The 24,956-nt window shown below is 39.5% G+C and overlaps 1 protein-coding gene across 1 annotated transcript in view; it reads left to right on the top strand.

Annotated features, from left to right (window-relative positions):
- LOC126176520 (leucine-rich repeat serine/threonine-protein kinase 1) overlaps positions 1 to 24,956 on the top strand; it is a 389,495-nt gene that overhangs the window by 289,702 nt on the left and 74,837 nt on the right. Inside the window, exons 26-28 of the mRNA XM_049923710.1 lie at positions 13,234 to 13,458; positions 19,759 to 19,881; positions 22,910 to 23,109. Coding sequence (XP_049779667.1) covers positions 13,234 to 13,458; positions 19,759 to 19,881; positions 22,910 to 23,109 — 548 coding nt within the window. The remainder of the gene's footprint in view (positions 1 to 13,233; positions 13,459 to 19,758; positions 19,882 to 22,909; positions 23,110 to 24,956) is intronic.

Below are 24,956 nucleotides of genomic sequence, written 5' to 3'. Positions count from 1 at the left end.
GTGTGTGTGTGTGTGTGTGTGTGTGTGTGTGTGTTTTCCTAGAGATCACTTTTTTATGTTTTTAAATATCTTGAAATCTGGAGCTTCCCGTGAAAATGCTTCCCAATACAAATTTGAAACTGTATTTCCTGGAAAAAGATACTATTCATTTTTTTTCTGAGACTAATAGTTTCCACATTCAAAAGCTGAAAAAATTGCAGATTATTAAAAATAATGTTTTAATAGATTAAAATTGATGTTTATTATCAAGTGAAGTGGGTTAAGAACAAATTTTAGACGTGTGTACCGCACAGTGCAGGAGAACCATATTAAGGAATAAATTGTATTCTGAGATATGTCAGGATGGAAAGGAAAGAGGGATGGAAGTTAGAAGCATGAAGATTTGGCCATGTACTTCCCTCCTTCATAAGTCTACAAAGTTAAGAGCGAGCATGTGGTTCCCCATTTTCTCTACCCCATTATATCACAAAAAGCAGCTACAAGGTATTTGGCAAAGTTATACTGACCCTTCCACAGCCTGCCTTATGAATCACTGGTGACGTAGTGCAGACATGCCTGAAGATGTTTATTTTCCACAAAGTGGGTTGGATTACTATGTGGTACATAAATACGAATTACTAATTATACTACTGCAAGAAATGCGTAAGGACTGAATCTATGTAAATCTGTGGACAGTTTTTTACACAGTTTGCGGGGGACTGGGTTTTTTGTCATCCTGTACAACAGCTGTTGCGTTCGTCCGGGAGAGGCAGCTTCCACCTCCATGACTGCTGCCCACTTATCAGGTCACAGATAGAGTATACCTCCCCAGCATTTCCTGTTCATTTCTCTCACTTGAATAGACAAAATAATTTCGCTGAGCTTGTGTTTATATAGAGGAGTTATTATCAACTGATTAAGTGAGTATTTACTTGCAGTTGTCAAATGGCTATTACCTAAAACAGCTCAACAGTTGGAGCCACACTGAAGAGCCTGTTCCAGATGTAACATGCAGGTAAAATGTATTCGACAATATTGATTTCTTTGCCTCCACTATCAATGACTGGAATACTTTTCACAGCACAAGGGGTATCAAATGCATCACCCCAGCCTCATTTCTCCCAACATCTGAAGAGGTCCAGTGGCTTAAATTGGCATCCCCTGTACCAGAAGTGTGCCACTTAGTGTTATGGGACTTTAGATACTTCAACAAACATCAAGCATGCATTACAGCAGATTATTGTGCTAGATATGAACATCACCAGTTCTGTTCCATCAGACATGTTGACACCCAACTTGCAAGATATACTGTGGAAGTGTGGAAAGTGGCTCTGCTCACTGCAGCCCATTCTGAAAGTGCCAGTAATTCCTGACTTAATGGAGATTTATGCATCTACCAGTAATGCAATTCATGGTGAGAGAATTTCTGGTCAATTCTGGTCAATTCACCACCAAGTGATTACAGCATGGTTACACAACTGTACAGTATGCTGTCAATGACAGTTAGCAGCAAGATCCCACATTTATCCATCCAATCCCTTTCCCACCAACACTACATTATCATATGTACAAATTAAGCCCTTCTCAGTCTTTGTTTATAGGAATGTATTTTCCATAAAAGCTCACGTAATAACTGCAAAGATGTACTCACTTATAAACTGAAAATAACTTCTACTATACAAACACAAGTTTGGTGAAATTATTTTATCTACTTATATAAGAGAGCTAGACAGGAAATACTGGGGAGGTATAGTCTGTCTCTAAACTGAAAAGTAAGCAGTGCTCGTGGTGGAGGAAGCCGCCTTTCGTAGGAGAATGCTACAGCTGCTGTACAGAATGACTAAGAATCACTGTAGTGGTGTAGAACACTGTGCAGAAATTTACAATATAGATTTCCATATGTTTTTCTTGCATTAGTGTTCTTAGTAATCCACACCAGTGTTCCACGTAGTATTAACATACTCTCTGGAAAATAAACACCCCTGGGCACATCAGCACATCACATTACCAGTGATTCATAAAGATTGCCATGAAAGGGTCAGATTTACTTTGTGAAATATCCTGTAGTTGCTTGTTGTGATGTAGTGGGGTAGAAAGAATGGGGAATCACTTGTTTGCTCTTCAGTCTACAGACCTATGAAGGAGAAAAGTGTGTGACCACAATCAGGCAACCTACTTTCCCTCACACTTGTAATCTCCACCCTCCCCCTCTCCACCCTGTTACAGACCCAGAATACAGCTTATCCTTTAATATGGTTCTCATGCACTTAGATGTGGTACACACATTTAATATTTGTTATTAATCCATTTCATTTGACGATAAACATCAATTTTATACCACTAAAAACTACCGGTAGTTAAAATCATCTGTGATTTTTCCATCCACTGCAAAGCAGAAACTATTAGTCCTAGAGAAAAAAATTAATAGGATCTTTTTTATAGAAAATTTAATATGGTTTTAATTTTGTACATATTCGCTGGTACCTCTGGATTTAACAAAAGGGTGTGGGGAGGGGGGGGGGGGGGCGGGCAACCTGTAAAGACCCTCCAGGCACATGCTCACACCTCACGATTCAGGATTTTTAGTATGTTGTTCGTGACACTCCCCTCCACCACTGTACAAAAACCTGCAATTACACAAATTTTTCTTGCTGTCGACCTTCTTTGGTCTTCCTTTACTGTGTGGTAGTAAACATGCTTTCATTACTGCTAAGTGAAACCCTGCTTTAGAATTGGACTTGATTGTGGTTAGGATGTTACATTGTTTTGAGGAGATACTGGGTAGTTGAAAACGTATGCCTCACTGTGACTCTAGTTAGGCAATATAGAAGCCATCAGTTACACAGACTGTAACCAGAATGTCAATAATACATTGTTCCCAAGGTCCACATGAATTTCAAAACAGCAGTAAGTGAACTGCACGAAAGATCTAACAACATTTTTCGGAGATGCTGGTCAGGACCTAACAAAATGGCGCAAAGTATTTCACCAAGTCACCAGATACAACAGGTGGGATGATATGATGTGTTTTGCAGATGTGTACTTTTACTTGGATGGCACAACCTAGCAGTGGTTTGAGAACAGTAAAGAGGAGCTTTATAGCTGGGACAAATTCCAGGTTGAACCGAAGATAACATTTGGTGACAACCAGTAACAAGTCTGCTTAGTAGCAGAGCAGTTGAAGAGAAGGGACCAGTGTAATGGAGAAACAACCCAGTCTTACTAGGACATAATGTTTTGGCCTTATGTTGCATTGTGAATCTGAATATGACAAAAGCTGACAAAATCCCATACCTGATTAAAGAAATTATGGAAAACATACACCAAGCGCTTCTGGTAAAGGATGTTACAGTAACTGAGAAACTCATCAAGTGGTGCCACTGCAATGAGGAAAAGTGCAAGAAAGATTCAGATGAAAGAAGTACGACAAACTCCTGAATGTTATCCCTATGGCATATGTGAAATAGTAAGAGAAGAGATACAGGCAGCAGTTTATGGCAACCAGAACTGTCAGACTGAGTAAGCAAGAGATAGCAGCCATGAAAGTTGACCCCATACATCAAGTGGTAAGAGAGAACATTGATGAAGAGATAAGCCGTTCTTTAGCACCAATCTCTGCAACTAGTCAAATGTGTCAGGTGGATGGACTCGACCAACTTAACTCTCACCACTGCCTTCAAACAACCACTCATCATCCAACCGATGCAAGTGCAACCAACTCCTCCGCCAAATATGACGTCCCGCAGCATAACAGACATTTGGAAGACGGAGGGAAAAAAACACTGGCATGGTTTCACTGTGGACACTCTGAACATATTGTACTCTACTGCAGAGAAAGGAGATGAGTGTTCAGCAACTATTACACCATCAGATGTCAACCATCGCAACAATTCTATTCACATCAGTCAACTGCAGATGATTATAGTCAACCTGTGGGACTAATTCTGACGCCTTATACTGGACTACTGTCACTCCCTAACATCCTGTAGTTGTTCCCCGTCTCATACAAAGGTGTCATCTGTTCACATAGCTGCCAGATTCAGGAAAAGTAAGCAAAGCAGCTGTCTGTGGAGGTGAGGTGCAAATCCTCCATGGACAACAGTTATCAAGATGTCAGGAAATCTTCATGATGTCATCATCAACAGCCAACCTGTCCAGGCATTAGTTGTCTCATGGGCATCTGGGCATCTCTTTCTGGAGTTTTGAATGCTTATCATAGCCAGGTAAAGGATACTTTGTTCCGTGATGTGAAAGCTATTGTGCTGAAAGATGCAAATAGGAAATGTTCAGCCAATGGGAACATGTATTACAAGAATAATTATCAGTGAAAGGAAACAGTCCTTCAAATTTTTCATTTTAACAGAACGTACTTGTAATGTTATTTTTGCACTGGACTTCTTGCAGGCGTCACAAGCAGCCATAGATTGTGGAAGATTGAATCTCCGGACCTACAAAGCTGTTCTCACAAGCACTCACAACAAAGATACCCCAGGCAGTTGTTTTCTTTCATTAAAAATGTTGTTAGCCACTGTCATCAGCAAGACAACTCCCATTCTCAGTCTAGATACTCATTTAAAGCTTCAGACTTTTGTTGATTTAAAGAAGCTACTCAGGATCAAAAGAGAATTCTACATACCAATGCTGATCACAAGCATTGCAGGTGGTCAAGGAGAACTTTGGATTGCTAACTGCCACAAGCAGCTGCGAATCATCCCTAAAGATGTTTGCAGAGGGACTGCAAAATCAGTCCAGGAAGAGCAGCGTAATGTCATTGACAAAGACACGTGCTTCACTATCACCACAGACAATGCAATAGAGGAAGCTACTGTGAAACACCCGATAGGCTCTGGCCCGACTGACAAACAACATGGACAAGTAGTAGCCATTCTGCACCAATTTTCAGGTGCTTTCAGGTCTGCAGTGGAATAAAGACAGGCCAAACAGACCATGGTAAAACAAAATATATCAACACTGTGGATCATATGTATAGGGTGTTGCCGACTGAATGAGAGGTAATTTGGGAGGAACTGATCACACACACACACACACACACACACACACACACACACACACACACACACACACCATGAAGGTGCTACAAGATGATTCATTCAACTTTCAGAGAGTGCTTGACATGCTACTATGGTCCTTGTGAAAATAAGGATAACACATGGTATTTCTGTATTGACTACCAACAACTGAATGAAATCATGAAAAATTATGTCTGCCGGTGCTGAGACCCTAGACCGCTTGAAAGGAGCAAAGTATTTCTCAACTATCACCATACAGTTAGGCTGCTGACAAATGGAGGTTGATGAAGCTGACCGGGAGAAGACTACCTTAATAACTCCTGGTGGCCTCTGTGAGTTCAAAGTTATGCCATTCGAAGTACTACGTAGTGCTCCACCCACCTTCAAATGTTCAGTGGACAACCTTCTTTGACACCTTAAATAGACAACACATCTCTGCATTGTTGATAACACTGGCCTGTTTTTTAAAGATATTTGAAGAACATCCATGCCATTTGACAACCATGTTAAAGTGTTATCAGAGTACAGGCCTCCACCTGAATCTGAAGAAGAGCTTCCTCATCACCCAAAAAATAAAAATATTGGGGCACATAGATAATGTCACTAGAGTCTGTCCTGGTCCAAAGAAAATGAGAGCATTCGCATATTTTCCAATTCCTCTGCAAGTCCAAGATCAACCACTGTACAACCGAGACAGACTGCCTTCTAGTTGTTCGGGCCATCAACAGTTTCTGACCATATTTATTTGGCAAACTGTTAACCATTCTCTATGCTGGCTGACTATACTGAAGGATCTGTGAGGTCAACTGGGCACACAAGCTTTAGGATACAGTGTCACAGTTGTATACAAAAGCAAACCTGAAGACAAGGACACAAACAGCCTTTTTGAGGAATCCTTAGGTTGAATGCAGCAGAGTGAATGAAATCTCAATCACTGCAGTGAATGCCATTGCTGCTGAACAACAGGAAAATCCAGCCTTCGAGAAAACTATAGAAGTACTGAAGAAGTTGGAACCGACCAAAGGAGAATCCCAGTTAATGAACTGAACATTGCATAAGAAGAAATATGATCCGACAGGGGAGAATTGGTTGCTTGTCATCCCAGCTCACCTACAGCCAATCATCTTTCAATTTTTCACACAGCTCACCAACATCTGGTCACCTGGGTTTTATAAAGATAAGGTGTAACATGTCGTTCTTAGAATGAGATGTCCCATGTCCTTGATATCCAGCGGCCAAAGAAAGGTGTTCGTGGGTTAAGGTATTGGTTAAGTAGAAAGCATCCATTTTCAGGAGGTTTTTTTTGATGGTTTGTGCAGATAGGAACTGTAGTGAAACTGTGCTATTGGTAATGTGGGCTGCAGATTGGTGCTTCTACCTGCTGGTGGAGTCATTTGCTCCTTGGGGCCATGAGAGAAAGGCATGGAGTGTATCTGACCTCTATGATGCCCAAGAAATAATCACGACATTGGTGTTGTTTTGTTGTACTATTGTTCTGAGTCTCTTGTGAGATGGATACATGACAACATCTAGCTGGAATGTAATACATGTATATTTGACTCATTAAGAGAAGTTGGAATTATACATTATAGGAAATACTTTGAGTTCAACTTTTCTGAGTGTATTATTCCATGGGAACAAGAATAGCCTCTTTCAGAATCTTCGTTGTAACAGATTGAAGTCCATGGGGTTGAAACTGTGTCATGGTTCAAGGGTACTGAATAGCAGCACTCTTGCAGCATTGGCATTGTATGGCGACCATGAGAAAAAAGTAAGAGAAGCAAGATACCTGAGTTACTAATAGACTACTGGATTGTTGCAATGGCTTATTCCCACACCTCCATTAGGGAAATAAAGACCAAGGAAACATTCCAAAGGCACTAGACAGAATCAGATGCAGGTATCACTGGTCAGGTCTCTACCTACCTGTTAGAAACTATACAAGCCACTGTCAGCAGTGCCAGTGATGCTAGAACTTACTGCAATTACCTTCATGGCATCTGGTGCCAATTCTGCTTGCAGCTGCACCATTGCACCAAACTGAAGGTTCCTGAAGTCAACAAAGGAGAATCAACGGGTAACAGTCTGCATTGACTACCTCACCAGCTATACAGTCCAAAGCTGTACTAACTTCAAAGCTCCAGATATTGCAAGGTTCCTTGAAGAATAATTTTGAAGCATGGAATACCCCATGTGATGATTTCTGATCATGGTCAAGTTTTTCATTCAAACTAGTATTAGATGTAATTTCATGTTGTCACATCACCTACGGGATGACTACTGTTCACAGACAAACAGCCTCACAGAATGCTTTAGTAAGACATGGGTAGAATGTTTTTGATGTAGAACAGCAATATGAGGTTACACTACTGTATGTCATGATATTCACTTACAACACAACAAAATAAGACACTACAGGCTTGTCACTGTTCTCTCTGCTCCACAGTCAATGGAGTCAATGGATAATCTTGCTGTTTCAACTGGATAATTCTCAGCATGATTATGTGACACATCTCATCACCAGGACTGAAGAAGCAAGACATCTGGCTCTCTTATAGTCCCTGGACACCCAGAAGAAGGGCCAAGAGTGTTATAATGCCAAGCAATGGCCAGTGAGATACAGCTCAGGAGACTCGGTAGTGATTTTTACTCCTGTGTGGAAAGTGGGTGTGTCGGAAATATTAGTAAAGCTCTACTTTGTGGCATATTGAAGCCTTCATCACTTTTGGGTCATCATGTACTAAGTGGAGGATAACAACGCTTCATCAAGAAGACAAAAGCACAGAGTTGTATGAAGGTGTAGTACAGTCCTGAAGCGCATATTGACAAATGTGGCTTCTCATTCCAGGAAATTGAAAACCTGCTCAATGATGACAAAGCTTCAGTGGCAGGAGCTTACTTTCAAGGGTATCCGAAGGAAGAAGGTGTGATAATATTACCAAAAGTTGAGAATGTTCCAGCACTGCCGCACAGAGGACCATTGACAAAATCTGAACACAGTGTGCTACAGTCAGCTCCAATGAAAACTTCTGAAAAAATGAAAAAAGACGGAACAATTTCATGAGCTGTGTTGCATCCACTGTGGCATAGCAGCTATTTTCACTGGCTGGCATGCTGCAAGTTGCCAGTTCTAACTCGATCAACAACAAATATTTGTTGTTTAGTATGTATCATTTATAAAAATTTCTTTAAATTTCTTATGTTTGTAATGTTTGCATATTCTGGAATATTCAATATTTGTGTAAACAGCAGCACTCTCCATACAGTAGTTCAGTTCTATTCAGTCTCTGTGTAGGGGTTCCTAATAAGCATGCTTTCATTGCTAAGTAATGTGCATAACTGAGGGCACTTCTTTTCGATTTGGACTTGATTGTGGTTATGGCATGACAGTATCTAAGGTCATTGTGCTGTACATTTTACCCGTTTAGAAACTTATAGGAAATATCCCATACTTGTGAAGAACATTCAGTCTGGATGCTACGAATACATTTTTATACAGGATATGATCAGTTTTCTCCCCTCATTCTTCTCCTGTCCTTGCTTTTTCATCTTGAATAATGCGTCCTGCAGGTTCAGGAGTTTGCAATTCACTATTGACAATATAATCCTGCTGAAAATGGCCTACAACAGACTTTCCTACAAGGACAAAATTTAAATGTAGTAATTTTTAGTATCAAAAATGTATATGGCACAGTATTCATACACAGCTTTATCTATGGGGCTTCTGAGATTGTCTGCTTACCTTCATGTGATCATTGCTGTGACAACAGGTTTTTCTAGATACTGCATTGGTCATGTTCTGTCTGATAGGTTGGAAAACAAGAATGGTGTCTCTCAAGAAACTGAAGTTTTTCATTCTTTGCCATTGCTATTAATACTAAAACATCTTTGGCAAAGAGCCATATTTAATGCCCCTTATTTTTTGATAAGTTTTCTTCCCCTCTCCAACTCTGCAACAGCAATTCACCAGTTGCAACTTACACTTAGATGGGTATAGAAGAGATTTGTTTTAGTTTTTCTACAACTAAATGTGTGTGTGTGTGTGTGTGTGTGTGTGTGTGTGTGTGTGTGTGTGTGTGTGTGTGAGAGAGTTTATCTACAACTAAATGTGCGTGTGTGTGTGTGTGTGTGTGTGTGTGTGTGTGTGTGTGTGTGTGTGTGTGAGTTTGTGTGTGATTTTTAACCATTGTTGTCATTTTTATTTACATGACCTACAATTTATCTTAAGCAAGATCCCTAAAACCACTGAACATCTCGAAGTGTCGTAGCTATAAGTCTCAGAAAGCAGACAGATCATACTGCTTAATTTTTGTAGAGGTATTGTTTGATCCCAACTGGACTAAAGGTGTGCAGTGTAAATGAAATGAAATGATTGTATTGCATTGATGGTAAGGATCCCCACCAGTGGAAGTCTGAGTGCTAGAGTTGCAAGTCTTTTCAGTTGACACCACATTGGGCAAGTTCAACATGACACCAATTCCCCACGAGGAGAAAATCTCTGACACAGGTGGGAATCAAACTCGGGTCCACTACATGGCAGTCAGATGCGCTAAGCACTCAGCTAAGGGGACAGACTGCATAGTGTAAGATGCAGCAAGACCTACTTGTCTCAAGATCATGGTCACTGCCCACTATGAAATTAGATTGGCTGCCACTGCCTGCTAGACCTATACCCAAGCTCTGTAGTGAGGCTGTAAAACTACTGCTTGCTTGCCAAATGATGGAAGGTCCTCATAGTGCATGAGACATAAATTCCTCACTGTTCCAGAACATTAGCAGCATATCAATTCTTTGTTCACTCTGCTGTGGCATCAGTTTTTGTAAAATATCCATGAGAAACAAGGGCATTAACATAAACTAGTGATACTTCTCATAGGAAAATTACCAGTCCCAACTCAGGATTGGTTCCGACTGCCACCATGGTTACTGAAGAGGCCCAGAAGTATTTTAGATTTATTGAGGTTACTGAAGAGTAGGTTCTGTGGGATATATTTTTAACTCTACATTTTATTAAGTTTCAAATAGATGCTACAACTATAAGGTTATTTTCACAGATGGGAATGAGGGGGGACTGCTGAGTTACCCTTAACATTAAACTTAGCTAACCAAATGATTTTTCAGTATCTAATGCATAGTTACACATTATCTTATGGCCATTGTGGCAAATGAGATGTCCTTGTTGTTAGAAATTCCCCACCTTCTATAAGTGCCTACATTGCTTTTAGTTTACATAATCTATATTTCCCAGATAAACATGTAATGAATATCCTTCTTCAGCAACAAAGACTGAAGGTAAGAGGTGTCATTCTGAAGGGTGCCAGGGCACATGAGAATTCAGCAAAATGAATTAGCAGATGTTTTAGTGAAGAAAATATGTATGAAATTCCTGTGCCTCAATGTGCTGTTCTCCTATAGTCTATCATCCCATTATTAAGTTAGTCATGCATCAGTCTGAAGAAGTGCACCCAAAAGTGATAGACAATAAGTCAGCTACTTGGTCACATCATCTGCTGTTTTGACCATTGTATGATGGGCTTAAGAGTAAAAGTGGATCACGTCCAAAAAATTGAAAATCTTAGTTATCAACAGTTCTTCAGATAAATTGTGAACCAAGTCCATACATCAATATCAGTGTGCTGGTTGCTGTAGTTACTTAACGCTATAAGACAATAGCATGTTCTGACATAGCTGTTGTGAGCCACAATACATTTCATAGTACATTACAGAAAGTCTGGAGGTAAAATGCGCCTGCGATAAAATGTATGTGGCTACATTTGCTTTGCAGAAGGCAGAAGGCTTTACCTTTCCCTAAGTTATTGACATCTATAGCATATTAAAAAGAAATGTGTATGTATACAATTTTGTCATTCATATTTCTTCAGTTGATCCCGAACCAAAACATAAAGATGGCTCTCACCATGTTAAAGCTAGTCAGTGATAGAAATGCAGGTGGAAATAATTGACCACATATTTATTTTATTGAGCTATTTATAAAGTTATTAATTAAAATTTATTAAAAGACAATTCCATTTTCCGCCATGGCTCTTATACAGTCTCATCATTTATATCACAAAATTAGCTGATTTCAGTGACTTGCCATTTATATGTGCTACTCCTATCATTGTTTCTTTACACCATCACCCTGTGAGTGTATAGAAAGGTGTAACTGTCATTTACACATACTGTTAATGTAACAAAATTGTTACATCCCATCCTGGATTTTAGATTGTTTGATTTTTAACTGTAATTTAAATATTTAACCATCATTGTAGTAGACTGGAATGTAGACTGTTGTTCTCTCTCAACCCATGTACAATGATTGTTCAATATTTAAATGACAGTCACACATTTGTACACATCCACACAAGGTGATGGTGTAAAGTTACAGTAATGGGAGTATCACTGGAAAATAACACATTGCCGAAATCACATAATTGTGTGATACGAGGGTGTGCTGAAAAGTAATGCCTCCAGATATTTTATGTGATAACTCTTAAAGCTTTTTAAACTGTAGTGTGCAACATGACAGAGTGTAATGTAACTACATCAAAAACAGCATGCTGTAATTGAGTTTCAAATTCAAAGAGGTTTTCCACAATGGAGTCCCCCCCCCCCCCCCCCCTCTTTCAGCATGACAATCCCTGACAATCTCAGACCACACACTAGTACTGTGACATTTGCAAAATCCGATGCCTTGGGTTCACTGGCATTCATCACCTCCATACAGTCCCGAATTGACACTATCCAATTTACAAAACTTGAAGAATGCCTTTGAGGGCTTCACTTTGGTAGTGGTGAAACAATGCAAACAGAGGTGAGACCGTGCATCCACCAACAAACATTCACAGCTATTGTATCAACAAACTTTTCTCTCATTGAAGAAATATGTTTGTCACCAGGGTGTGTGTACATGAAGAATAAAGGTGTAGAGTGTTAATAATTTCTTTTTAAGTTAATAGGTTTTGAGAGTTTTCACATAAAAAATTTGGAGGCATTACCTTTCAAGCACACTCTTGTGAAATGTACAAAATGCAAAGCATCAAAATTTGAAGTTAATATAATGAAAAGGTAAAATTTTGTAAGTACAGATTCATTAGACCAGGCAATTACAAACAAAAAACAAACTATGATGCTGTGAAATAGATTATATAAAAATTCAACAAGGGGAATAGCACAAAATGGCTGGTAACATTTTACGAATATACTGAATTAGTGAATGGAGGTGAAATGCTGTTATGTGGTGAAGAAGAAGAAGAAGAAGAAGAAGAAAAGGCAATGTTAAGTTAACTTGCTTGTAGGTTTGCAGTTTGGACCATTAATTACAAGAAAAAATAATTTAAGAGAATGCATTAAAATGAGGAAAGAAACAGAGGTGTAAGTTTAATTATATTTGAAGTCCACAGTGAAAATTTTGCAGTGTACTATTTTTATGAGTCGTGTCCACTAAATTGAAAATAAACTGTAAACAAAACTTTTATGTTAGTGAATATGTCTGTATACATTGTATATTAGATTAGTTCATTTTGTTCTTTCCACTGTATAAAATGTTAATGTTTAATTCTTCACCTACAGTTAAAGATATTACTTTAATTTTATATCAGTTTTACTCAAAAGAGTATAATATGGACTTTGTTCACTTTATAATTGTAATTTGTGCATCAGAATATTGATTCCCATTCCAGATGTTGACAGTTAGTGGAATGGGATGCTGTTCAGGGAGTGAAATGAAATACCATTCAGCTGTTATGTCTTAACATAGACACTTATTGTTGACTTGTGGAGGCTGGTTTGTGGTCATGTGAATGCAACCGCAGAATACACCTTTGTACACTTTTAACCTGTAGTGTGCAGGCCGTGCAGAAAAATTTCTTGTAGCTGCTGCTTTGTTCTGTGGGCAGTTAAGTGCCCATTGATTCTATTTTTTTTGTACATTGTTTGGTTTTTAGGGTAGTGTTCTCGCAGCTACACATAACTGATAAAATAACTTATCATATAGTATTTTTATTTTGTGTACAAAAACTCTATCAATAATGCTGTACTATCAATCTTACCAAAATAATCCCTTGAAATCTGGTACTTGATGTAAATTACGTGTCATTTAGTTACTGTTACAGATATTCCCTTGTCAGAATTTGAAGCTTTCAGGCAGTCTATCTGTGTATCAGTTTATAAACTGTTTTGTTAATTTATTCTTGGCATTCTATTTCAATTTTTCTGTTGACAGGAAGTAAGGAGTTACTTTTGGAACAACGTGTGCCAGCAAGTTACTTGGCCTTGGAAGATGTTGTCACACATCTGGCAGCTGAGAGACGACAGACTGGTGTGGACCCTGTCCTGAATGCCGAGCAGTACCGCGCTGTTGTAACAGCAGAAATGCAGTACCGATACCAGAGAACTTTCCGTGATGCAGCTGAACTACACCAAGCAACACTGTTCCTACATGATAATGGTAATCCTTTTACTCTGCTTGCATTTCATTTCAATTGCCAAATTGGCTGTGCAAATTAGCATTTATGTTTGCTTGGTTGCAGAAATAAGGTACTGGTTGTTGTGCAGGCAAGCTATTAGGGATTGTGTCTTATTATGTGTGGGGTGAAAAGACAATAATGCTCAGTATTTAGGGACAGGATTCCTCATGTAAAAATACACAAAACAGTGTATAAAGCCAATACAAAAGTCCTTACTGTGAGTAATAAGATAGCCAACTATGGATACTTCATCAGTTTTGTGTGTTTCGGAACTGAATTAAACATTTCTGGAACTATATATTTGCTTGAATATTTGGATGACATAACACTGTAATATAGTGAAGGATATATTTTCATATCCAATGGCATTCCTGCACAGTGTAATCGTAAATGTACCTTAATGCTCATTAGTCTGGTAAGCAGATATGTAAAGGTAGACTGCTGTAATCTGCAGCAGTAAATAAAGACTTTTGCCATTATAGTATATACTGACAATCAAATTTAAAGCAACTTAAATCACTGGGTCCTTTTTCTGGGAAAATTTGCAGTTCACAACAAAAAGTAAATAAAGTAGGAGAAATGGCAATTGAAGTTGTAGACTATCACAGGATGCATTCAGTGACTCTTGATAATAACATTATCGATTTACAAGAGTGTTCCACACATCATGGGCCATAGTAGCACAGTTAGCTAGTGAAATTATTTTAAAATCTGGCACAAGTAGTAGAACACTGCTAACAAAGACAAACTCCCTTGCCCATACAGCAGGGTAAGACAGTGAATTCAGCAGAATCCATTGGAGTGGAGTGATGTCATCGAGCCAAGCAGTAGTGGCAGTGAGAATACAATGATTTAGTATAGCCGGTGATGATCTGCTTGAGGTGGCTGGCTGAAGAGAACTATCTCTTGTATGCTTGGTGACCAGTTATATTGCCATCTTATTAATTCCCCAGATTGCTGACTTGTGTAGCCTGTGGTGTATGACAGAGTTACCACCACTTGTGATGGGTCCCTAACCCTACAATGTCTGTGGTCTCTACCATTGATGTGTTTTTGTCCACTGATACAAAGATATAGCACGATTCCATGATGATGGAGAAAGATATATCAATTTGAGATAAGGGACCCTGGGGGGGCAGACAGCTTTCAGAGATTGTAGTGCGAACATAAACATAAGCTCTAAACTGCATACTTTAAGAGATTTGAGAGCTTGTTCATCTTTGCTACTGTGAAATACATCTACTGAACAAGTGCTCATATTTTTCCTGTTTTGGTTCATACTCTGTATCACTCTGAATATTGTCTGCCCTACAAACTTATGTTCAGGATCGCTGGAACGGCTAAGGCGGTGGGCAGATAAATAATTTGGACAATTTTTGTGTGACAAGGCCATTTATTGGCAGAATATGCATTCAAATGGGCAACATGAGTCAGGCCTAGGGAGGCGAGGGTGAGCCAGAGTGTAGTGGTAGGTGATGAATACTTCACATCAAACCTGGGCAAAGTTAATGAATAGTTTTGTCTGCCATTTGGACTAGTCTGAATGGCGTAGTGGCTACAAAGACAAAGTTCACGGCGCCGCAGCACCGGGAGAGGCAGGTGGTGTTCACAGCTACAGAGCACGCGGAAGAGAGAGAGCATCTTGCCGACGGGCAGCAGGGTACATCCAGCCCGGCCATGCGGCTTCCTCTGCCCTGATTGGTCAGAAGTCGAGATACCCGCTGGGACGGCATGGAAAGTTCTGAAGCATGGCCCGGTCAGCGTCGCCTAGGCGGCATTACTTCATCAGCACACGAGGGAGGTGCATGATTGAGATTGCCCACCCCAATGCTGACTTGCTGTTGCCAGACCATGGGACAAGAAAACTACAGGCATCCGAAGCTGCTGGCTAATGGTTGTCCGTAATGAGATAATGAATTTAACCTTTCGAAATCAATTAACGATAGACTCTAGAATCCCCTACTGTCTGGCTCAACCTTACACTTAGCAGCAACAATACCAGTACATGTATTCCACTGTCAGAGGTATCAGAACAATTTTTGTTTGTAAATTCAACATGGTCATTTCCAGACCAGGGTCTGTTACCTCAGATTGATACATTTACTCTTTTCCATGATCCGTGAAAGTTTGTAACATCATCACACAATCATCCTCTATAACAGTGGATGAATTCCCTTACCTTCCCTAATCTTTCTTCCACTTTATTATTTTCACAGCTGATGACTTTATTTGTTGCTTGTCATATACTCATGTTTCAGTTTTTTGGGGAATAGATACAAAAATTCACTCTGTGCCATGGTTGAGCAGCCTGATTCCATTGGACACCAGTCTTTATTGGTAATGTCTAATAAAAATGACAGTCACCATCTTTAATCATTTTCATAAATACTGTTTCATAATTTCCATATAATTCTTCTGCACTGTAGACCTTACCTGTTGTAAGATGATTTACCAGTGTTTTGTCCACTCTTGTAAGTGGACTTCATCAAAGGGTATATAACACTACCACAGCAGTGAAACCTTTTCTCTGATGGGAACACGCTTCTTTTGTCACCACGACTGCCAGCTATAGCTACACATAGACACGCAGCACTCACAAGGCAGTCTCATCATGCATGGATGCAACCACTTCTGCAGTAGGTATACTATGTGTACTGATCTGTCCAAACTGCTGTAGGCACAGCATCACATTTCAAAAGCAACTCCCTTCTGATTTACCAGTGTGAGCCAATAAAATGCCATCTTACAATTAATAAAGAATATCAGCTCCCTACTCTTCCCTCCCACCATCTAATTGCGACAGTTAAATTTTATTTATACTCCTTTTAAGGAATTTTTGGGGATTGGAGGTAAGCCTGTGTCTTAAAGTTGTGTTGCGCCAATGGCATTACGTACCCTAATAGAAAGCCATTTGCAGCAGGGCTGAAATGTTGACACATCATTTTATAGCATGAAATAATCTACAGCAGTGAAGAATTTCAGGGGAAATTGAATCCAGCCATGAAAGCTTATGAACTTTCCCATGTTTCTTTAAATCTTCTCCTGTGCATGTGATAGAAAACTACAGGCTCAGTTCTTATTTCCTCTCTTTTTAGCTGTGTATTTCTCTCCTCTCTTCCAGTGCTCAAGTGCTCCAGGTGATGCAGTTAAGGGCAGTTGAGAAATTTGTCCCTTTAGCATTATTTTATCTGTTTTACTTTTCTTTGTGATGTTTCTTCGCAAAAGATTACTTACTTTTATTCATTTGTGTAATAATGTAAGAACATCTTTTGGGATTATTTTGCTTGCCCTGCTATGTAATTGATGCCATTTACCTTCAGATATATTTCTTTATGTTTTCAGAGTGCCTTAAATATTCTTTTTTACCATTTTCTCTGGTGCTGTACAGAAATACTTTTAGTCTACTGGTCTAAGTTTATTGTTATTCAAATGGAAAATCCCTAAAGGAATGAGGACAATATTATGAAAATGATAGATTGCTAATCGGCATATAGTGGTGCTGAGTCGCAGATGGGCACATCAAAAAGACTGTCAAACCAGTAAGACTTACTTCAGCAGCCAGAGACTGTGGTCATGTAAGTGTGAGTTGCGTTTGCATGAGTGTGTTTGTTTCATTCCAGTGAAGGCATTTTTGGCTGAAAGCTTTCTTGTTTGATGGTCTCTTTGTTGTGCCCATCTGTGACTCAGCATCTCCGCTTTATTGTTAGTCTTCGGTTGTTGTTGTTGTGGTTTTCAGTCCTGAGACTGGTTTGATGCAGCTCTCCATGCTAATCTATCCTGTGCAAGCTCCTTCATCTCCCAGTACCTACTGCAACCTACATCCTTCTGAATCTGCTTAGTGTATTCATCTCTTGGTCTCCCTTTATGATTTTTACCCTCCACGCTGCCCTCCAATGCTAAATTTGTGATCCCTTGATGCCTCAGGACATGTCCTACCAACCGATCCCTTCTTCTAGTCAAGTTGTGCCACAAACTTCTCTTCTCCCCAATCTTTGGTATATAATTTGAAATGACGATTTGTGGAACCAGTTAGAATGTGTATCCATTAAAACGTAGCGTACGTGTGTTATGGCCTTGATCTCACATTTAAACAGCCTCAAAAATATTCATGTACTATAATTCATTTCTTCCCACATTTTCAAACAGTGGAAAATCAAGCATAGAATAATGACAATACAGGGTGTTTATAAATTAGTTACACAAAAGTAACCTTTCATTGTGAAAAAGGTAAATAATGTACAGAGACATTTGATACAGGCCTGAATGCAGTATTTCTTTAAGTTCTTTTCCTGCTAACCATTGTTAGTTCTGACATTCATGCTAGGTGATATGTGCAAATAATTTGTTTCAACAATCATCAGGAAGTTGTATAACATTGCTGGGCACGTGCATTGAAATGATTGAACAATTATTAACAGTTTTCTTTGAGTTGGTGGCTTGTGATATTCAGTCCTGAATATCTCATTTGTGTGTGCCACCTATTGGGTTTGTCAGGAACAAATAAAATTTAAAGATATACTGCATTCAGTGCTGTATTTACCATTTCTGGAAGTTATTTATCCCTTTCACAATTAAATGTTACTTTTTTATAACTAATATATAAACGCCCTGTAAAAGATAGATCGCCACTCACTATATAGAGGATACATTGAGTCAAACACGCATAACGAATAGACTCCTACACATTTAAGCTTTCAGTCAAAAGGCCTTCTTAAACAAACACACAAACACACACACACACACACACACACACACACACACACACACACACACACACACACACACACAGTGCAGTGAGGGGTGAAGGATTGCAGGGTTGGGATGGAGGAAGGGTAGTGCTGGTTGTGGGTGCACGCAGGGATGTGGTGGGGATAGGGTAGGCCTGCTAGGTACAGCTGTCTCCACCATATCCCTACATGCTCCCACAAGCAGCGCTACACCTTTCTAACCCCTATCCTGCAATCCCTCTCTGTCCCCACCACCGTCTCCTCATTACCCCATAACATGCATTTGCTGGTCACAGTCCAGCCTCAGCAGCTAGACACAGTCGTCATGTGTGAGTTGTGTTTGTGTGAAGAAGGCTTATTGGCCAAAATCTTAAATGCTTAAATCTTTTTGGTGTGCTTATCTGCGACTCAGTGTCCCATCTGTGTGGAAATTTGTCTTCCCACATTTTGTTCCGCAGCACCTTGGGATTCCACAGCACTTTGGGGTTCCACAGAGAAGTTGCAGCATTAGAAAATTGCAGCAAAATGCAGGAAGATCTGCAGCAGATAGGCATTTGGTGCAGGGAGTGGCAACTGATCCTTAACATAGATAAATGTAATGTACTGCGAATACATAGAATTCTTTCTATGTATTTGTATCCTTTATTGTATGATTATATGATAGCGGAACAAACACTGGTAGCAGTTACTTCTGTAAAATATCTGGGAGTATGCGTGCGGAACGATTTGAAGTGGAATGATCATATAAAATTAATTGTTGGGAAGGCGGGTGCCAGTTTGAGATTCATTGGGAGAGTCCTTAGAAAATGTAGTCCATCGACAAAGGAGGTGGCTTACAGAACACTCGTTCGACCTATACTTGAGTATTGCTCATCAGTGTGGGATCCGTACCAGGTCGGGTTGACAGAGGAGATAGAGAAGATCCAAAGAAGAGCGGCGCGTTTCGTCACAGGGTTATTTGGTAAGCATGATAGTGTTACGGAGATGTTTAGCAAACTCAAGTGGCAGACTCTGCAAGAGAGACGCTCTGCATCGCGGTGTAGCTTGCTGTCCAGGTTTTCAGAGGGTGCGTTTCTGGATGAGGTATCGAATATATTGCTTCCCCCTACTTATACTTCCCGAGGAGATCACGAATGTAAAATTAGAGAGATTCGAGCATCCACGGAGGTTTTCCGGCAATCGTTCTTCCCGCGAACCGTATGCAACTGGAACAGGAAAGGGAGGTAATGACAGTGGCATGTTAAGTGCCCTCCACCACACACTGTTGGGTGGCTTGCAGAGTATAAATGTAGATGTAGATGAGAGCTGCAAAGGGGTACTATGAAAAAAAGAACCTTAGGGTCAAATGTAAAATGAAATTATTTGAGTGAAATATGTTTAGGCAACAAAGGTCACTTCATCTAAGCACTTGGAAACTAACCTCTTGTGCATTTTTAACAACACTGGTGTGTGATTGTTTCAGCAGGTTTATTGTAAAAGACATTGTGCAACTAAAGATTGGTAAATATTCCAAGTTTAAATTCTAAATTTGATTAAGTTTATTTGTCTTTTCAGGTGTTCTCCTCCACTATGATGATGCTACGTTGAAAGATTTGTATTTTCTGGACCCACAGTGGTTATGTGATATGCTAGCACATGTTGTGACTATTCGTGAAATTAACCCATTTGCTCGTACTGGTAAGTGTAAAAAAATCATTTAATACCTTTACCTGTCTTTGTCACATTGTCAACATTCCTGCAGAAATTTTTTTCAGTTAGGTAGTTTACACTATTTAATAAACAGTAGCATACATTTAAAGAAATTCTTTACAGTGAATTGATGGCTTTTCCATCATGTTATGTTGTTTTAGAAGTGCCTAGTTTTGGAATTTTGTGTGTAGAAACAGTGAAGTAAATATGTGAGGGATGATAGATAACAGAATATATTCTCGGTAGGAAACTTTTATAACCCACTACATATCCGTAAACATAACCTCAAGTACCAGCAATGATAAGTTCCTTTTTCTGGAACTAAAATGAAGAAAATAAATTAAAAGATTGTATAAGCAAGACTGGATGCATATTTAGTATGGGTTGGTGATCAAGAGAAGCCCATCAGATAACAGATAACAAAGAAATCTGGATTGAGGATGTTACTTTGGTTCTGAAAGCTAGTGACTTGAAGAGCTTACTTGTGTGCTTTTGTATGTGCCATCTGTGTTTACCTTGACTTAGAACTCAGGATGAATTTGCTGCTTTATTCATGAATGACCCAATTTCCTCTCTTTGTCTGGATGAGAAAACCCTTGGTTCAAAAGATAATGTTCTCGTAATGTTTTGACCTGTGCCATGTGTTGGCATGAAGTTTACTCATAACATAAAGATCGTCATATCCACCAGCTCAGCCGAGAATTATTTCTGGTTCAAGCTGCTGGAGGTGGTGGTCATGTGTGCATAAGGTGTGCTTGCTTGTGTGAATGAATATATCTGTGTGTGGCTCAGCCGAGAATTATTTCTGGTTCAAGCTGCTGGAGGTGGTGGTCATGTGTGCATAAGGTGTGCTTGCTTGTGTGAATGAATATATCTGTGTGTGTGTGTGTGTATGTGTGTGTGTGTGTGTGTGTGTGTTTTTTCTTTCTCTTTTTCTGATGAAGGCTGTGGCCAAAAGCCAATGTGCAAGTGTCTTTTAATTGTGCCTGTCTGAAACTACACATTTCATTGCTGTGTAATTGATTCCAGTGAATTCTATGAATTTTTAAAGTAGTAGTTTTATGTCTTTCAGAAGATGGCCTTGCCCTGGAGAGTATTAAGGTTCAAAGCCCAAGTAGCCATTCTCATGTACACTATGTAATCAAAAGTATCCGGACACTTGGCTGAAAATAACTTAAAAGTTCCTGGCGCCCTCCATCGGTAATGCTGGAATTCAATATGGTGTTGGCCCACCCTTAGCCTTGATGACAGCTTCCACTCCCACAGGCATATGTTCAATCAGGTGCTGGAAGTTTTCTTGAGGAATGGCAGCCCATTCTTTACAGAGTGCTGCACTGAGGAGAGGTATCGATGTCGGTCAGTGAGGCCTGGCACGTAGTTGGCGTTCCAAAACATCCCAAAGGTGTTCTATAGGATTCAGGTCAGGACTGTGTGCAGGCCAGTCCATTACAGGGATGTTACTGTCACGTAACCACTCCACCGGAAAGATGCAATTGCCGTCCCTCTCCATGAAAAACACAAGCACACCATAACACCACTGCCTCAGAATTTTTCTGTTGGCACTACACACTCTGGCAGATGACGTTCACTGGGCATCCACCATGTCCACACCCTGCCATCGGATTACCGCATTGTGTACCGTGATTTGTCACTCCACAAAACATTTTTCCACTGTTCAGTCGTCCAAAGTTTACGCTCCTTACACCAAGCAAAGCCTTGTTTGGCATTTACCGGCGTGATGTGTGGCTTATGAGCAGCCACTTGGCCATGAAATCCAAGTTTTCTCACCTCCCGCCTTCCCGCCTAACTGTCATAGTACTTGCAGTGGATCCTGATGCAGTTTGGAATTCCGGTGTGATGGTCTGGATAGATGTCTGCCTATTACACATTACGACTCTGTTCAACTGTCGATGGTCTCTGTCAGTCAAGAGACGAGGTCGGCCTGTACGCTTTTGTGTTGTATGTGTCCCTTCACATTTCCACTTCACTATCACATTGGAAATAGTGGACCTAGGGATGTTCAAGAGTGTGGAAATCTCGCATATGGTCATATGACACGAGTGATACCCAATCACCTGACCAGATTCGAAATCCGTGAGTTCTGCAGAACACCTTATTCTGCTTTCTCATGATGTCTAACGACTACTGATGTTGCTGGTATGGAGTACGTAGCAGTAGGTGGCAGCACAATGCACCTAATATGAAAAATATATGTTTTTGGGGGGTGTCCGGATACTTTTGATCTCATAGTCAATTACCATCATCTCCCTTGTCCATCTGAGGTACACTACCATCTCTAAGTATGTTGATGTCAATGGGACATCTAACCGTAATGGTAGAATGAAAAAAATCTAAAACTTTTGTGGACTATCTAACACAAAAAATGAAATAGGAAGTCTTATGTTTACTAGAATCTTTACCGAAACATCTTTAAGATATCCACGTCAAATCAGTGTAGTCTCAAGGCTTGTAATGTAGTATTAAGGGCCAGATTCTTCAAGAAATATGATTTTGAAGTATGAGTGATATTTGTTGGCTACAGAAGAAGTTATTAATGAAAGCTATTTCCATAAGTGAGGTAGGTTATTTTTTTAATTTAATATGACTTGGTTGTAATATAAACAATGGAAGGAATAAAGGTAATAGTTGAGGTGTTGAGCAGTAAACAGGCAGAACTGAAATCATTACAAGGCTTTCTGAGAGCTTAGAAGCTAATAGACACAAAATGCTAAATGTGTGTCTGCTTTTATTAAACTGCTAGCTCTGAAGAAGCGAAATGACAGTCTCATTCCTGTTTACATGCCTGTCAACTGCTCCATGCCTCAGTTAATGGTGGATGGGTGCCTTTACTCATTCCTCTGTCCTTTCACAGTTTGATATTTTAATATTCGTGCCTGTTGACATTGTTGTGATTTTAGACAATGATGAGCAAAAATTTGTAGATTGTACAGTGCTTCAGTTTCTGCTTCAAAAATGTGTTATCACATGAATGTTGTATCTGAATTTAAATTTTCAGGCGTGATGAAATTAGATGATCTGAAACATGTCTTTAAGTCATCAAACATTGGGCCAGTGGACACCCGTGGATACATTGTGAATTTGCTGAACAAGTTTGAAGTAGCACTAACATGGGACAACAGAACACTACTCATCCCATCATTGCTTCCCTCAGAAGAAAGTTTAAAAAGCAGTCATGTTCAGATAGTCAGGGTAAAGGTGCTGCAAATCATCTTCTTCTCTTTCTCTCTTTATTGTAAAATGCATGTTCTTTTTTATGAGCATTGCATTAGTATATCTGAAATCATGCATGTGTTGTATAGTTCTGAAAGTCTCAATAATTTTTCTGTTGTGTGACGATGTAACAATGTTGTTTTCTTCTTCTTTATCTTGCTTAACAAGCATGTTCCTCTTGTATTGTTTCATGTTATCATATCTTGCACCTTTGTAATTATCTGAAATTATTTTATTTAACATATTACTCTTACTTTATATTGTTTGTTTGTGGTGTTTAGCTATACTAGGGAACAGCGAAACTGACTGCAGAATGGGGCATGTGAGTTCTCTCATTCTTTGCCTTCTCTTCATTCATAACTGCCAATAAGCAGCTTTTGGCCTATCTGGCTTGGTCTCTGCCTCTTAACCGCACACTGTTGTTACAGGTCATTTGTGCCACAGCTGCCATCCAGATCACATCGTAAGAAGTAACAATTACCAGACACACACCTATTGCTTAGAGGTGTGGCAACACTGTGTTTCATTCATGCTTTGCAGTTTTGTTACTTCTGGTTCTTCACTACATAGAAGTGTTCTGTGTTGGTGAAGAGAGCTATGATTCAGTTCTTGCATGCGAGTTAAGAGATCACGTTATAAGACACACAGAGCCAAACAGTAGAAATCACATACTATGTGTGCAAATTACTGACATTCAGGATTATGGATGTGCAGAATTTACTTCAGGAAATCACTGATGATGTTATTGTGGAAGGCTGAGTTAAATACATACACAATCCCACAAAATTTGCAAGAAAATTACTGTCTATAGAAAGCCACCTGAGAAAAAATCATTAAGAGAATTTGATTGCTTAGTTCTTGGATACACTTAGTTCTTCAGAGCAGGACAGTTAAAAAATAATAAATTATATGTAGTTTTATGTTTCTTGCTCTTTTTTTTCCCAAACTTGTAAACACTGCTCCCTCAATACATTTCCTTTCCTATCATATTGTCCTTTCTCCACTCCTCCAAACAAAATTTATAAGTATGATGCAGAACAGCCGCCAAGTGTATAATAACTGTGCTGGCGTGTTTGTCATCTACATCTACATCTACACTCTGCAAACCACTATGAGGTGCATAGCAGAGCATACGTCCCATTGCACCAGTCATTAAGGTTTCTTCCCGTTCCATTCACACACGGAGCGCATGAAGAATGATTACTTGCATACCTCTGTGCATGCAGTAATTAGTCTAATCCTTCCTCACAATCCCTATGTGAGTAATACACAGGGGGCTGTAGATACTCCTAGAATAATAATTTAAAGCCAGTTCTTAAAACTTTATTAACAGACTTTCTCAGGATAGTTTACTATGTTTGTCTTCAAGAGTCTTCCATGTCAGTTCTTTCAGTATCTCTGTGACACTCTCCCATGAATTAAACAAACCTGCGACCATTTGTGCTACCCTTATGTGCATACATTGAATATCTCATGCTAATTCTATCTGGTATGGGTCCCCCATACTTGAGCAATATTCTAGAACTGGTTGCACGAGTGACCGCTAAGGAATCTCCTTTGTAGATTGATTGTGCTTCCTCAGTATTTTACCAATAAACCAAAATTGTGTTAGTGTTAGTTGTGGGGAGCAGAAGATTTGTATTGTCTGCTTTGTACCAAGATTAAAACTAACGTGCAGAACTGATCATTACGTAAATGTTCATATAATCAAAACTGAAATAGCTTTTTAATTTAACAGATGAATACTGAAAGTGTATTTTGCTACAATATGACTTAAAATACTGTGAAAATACATTAATATAGAAAGGCTCAAGAACGGAGCTGCGCCTGAT

Source organism: Schistocerca cancellata, chromosome 1 (assembly GCF_023864275.1).
Source record: "Schistocerca cancellata isolate TAMUIC-IGC-003103 chromosome 1, iqSchCanc2.1, whole genome shotgun sequence".
NCBI classification, from domain to species: Eukaryota; Metazoa; Arthropoda; class Insecta; order Orthoptera; family Acrididae; genus Schistocerca; species Schistocerca cancellata.
The sequence above is the reverse complement of the archived record's forward strand: the minus strand, read 5'-3'. Positions and strand labels throughout refer to the sequence as shown.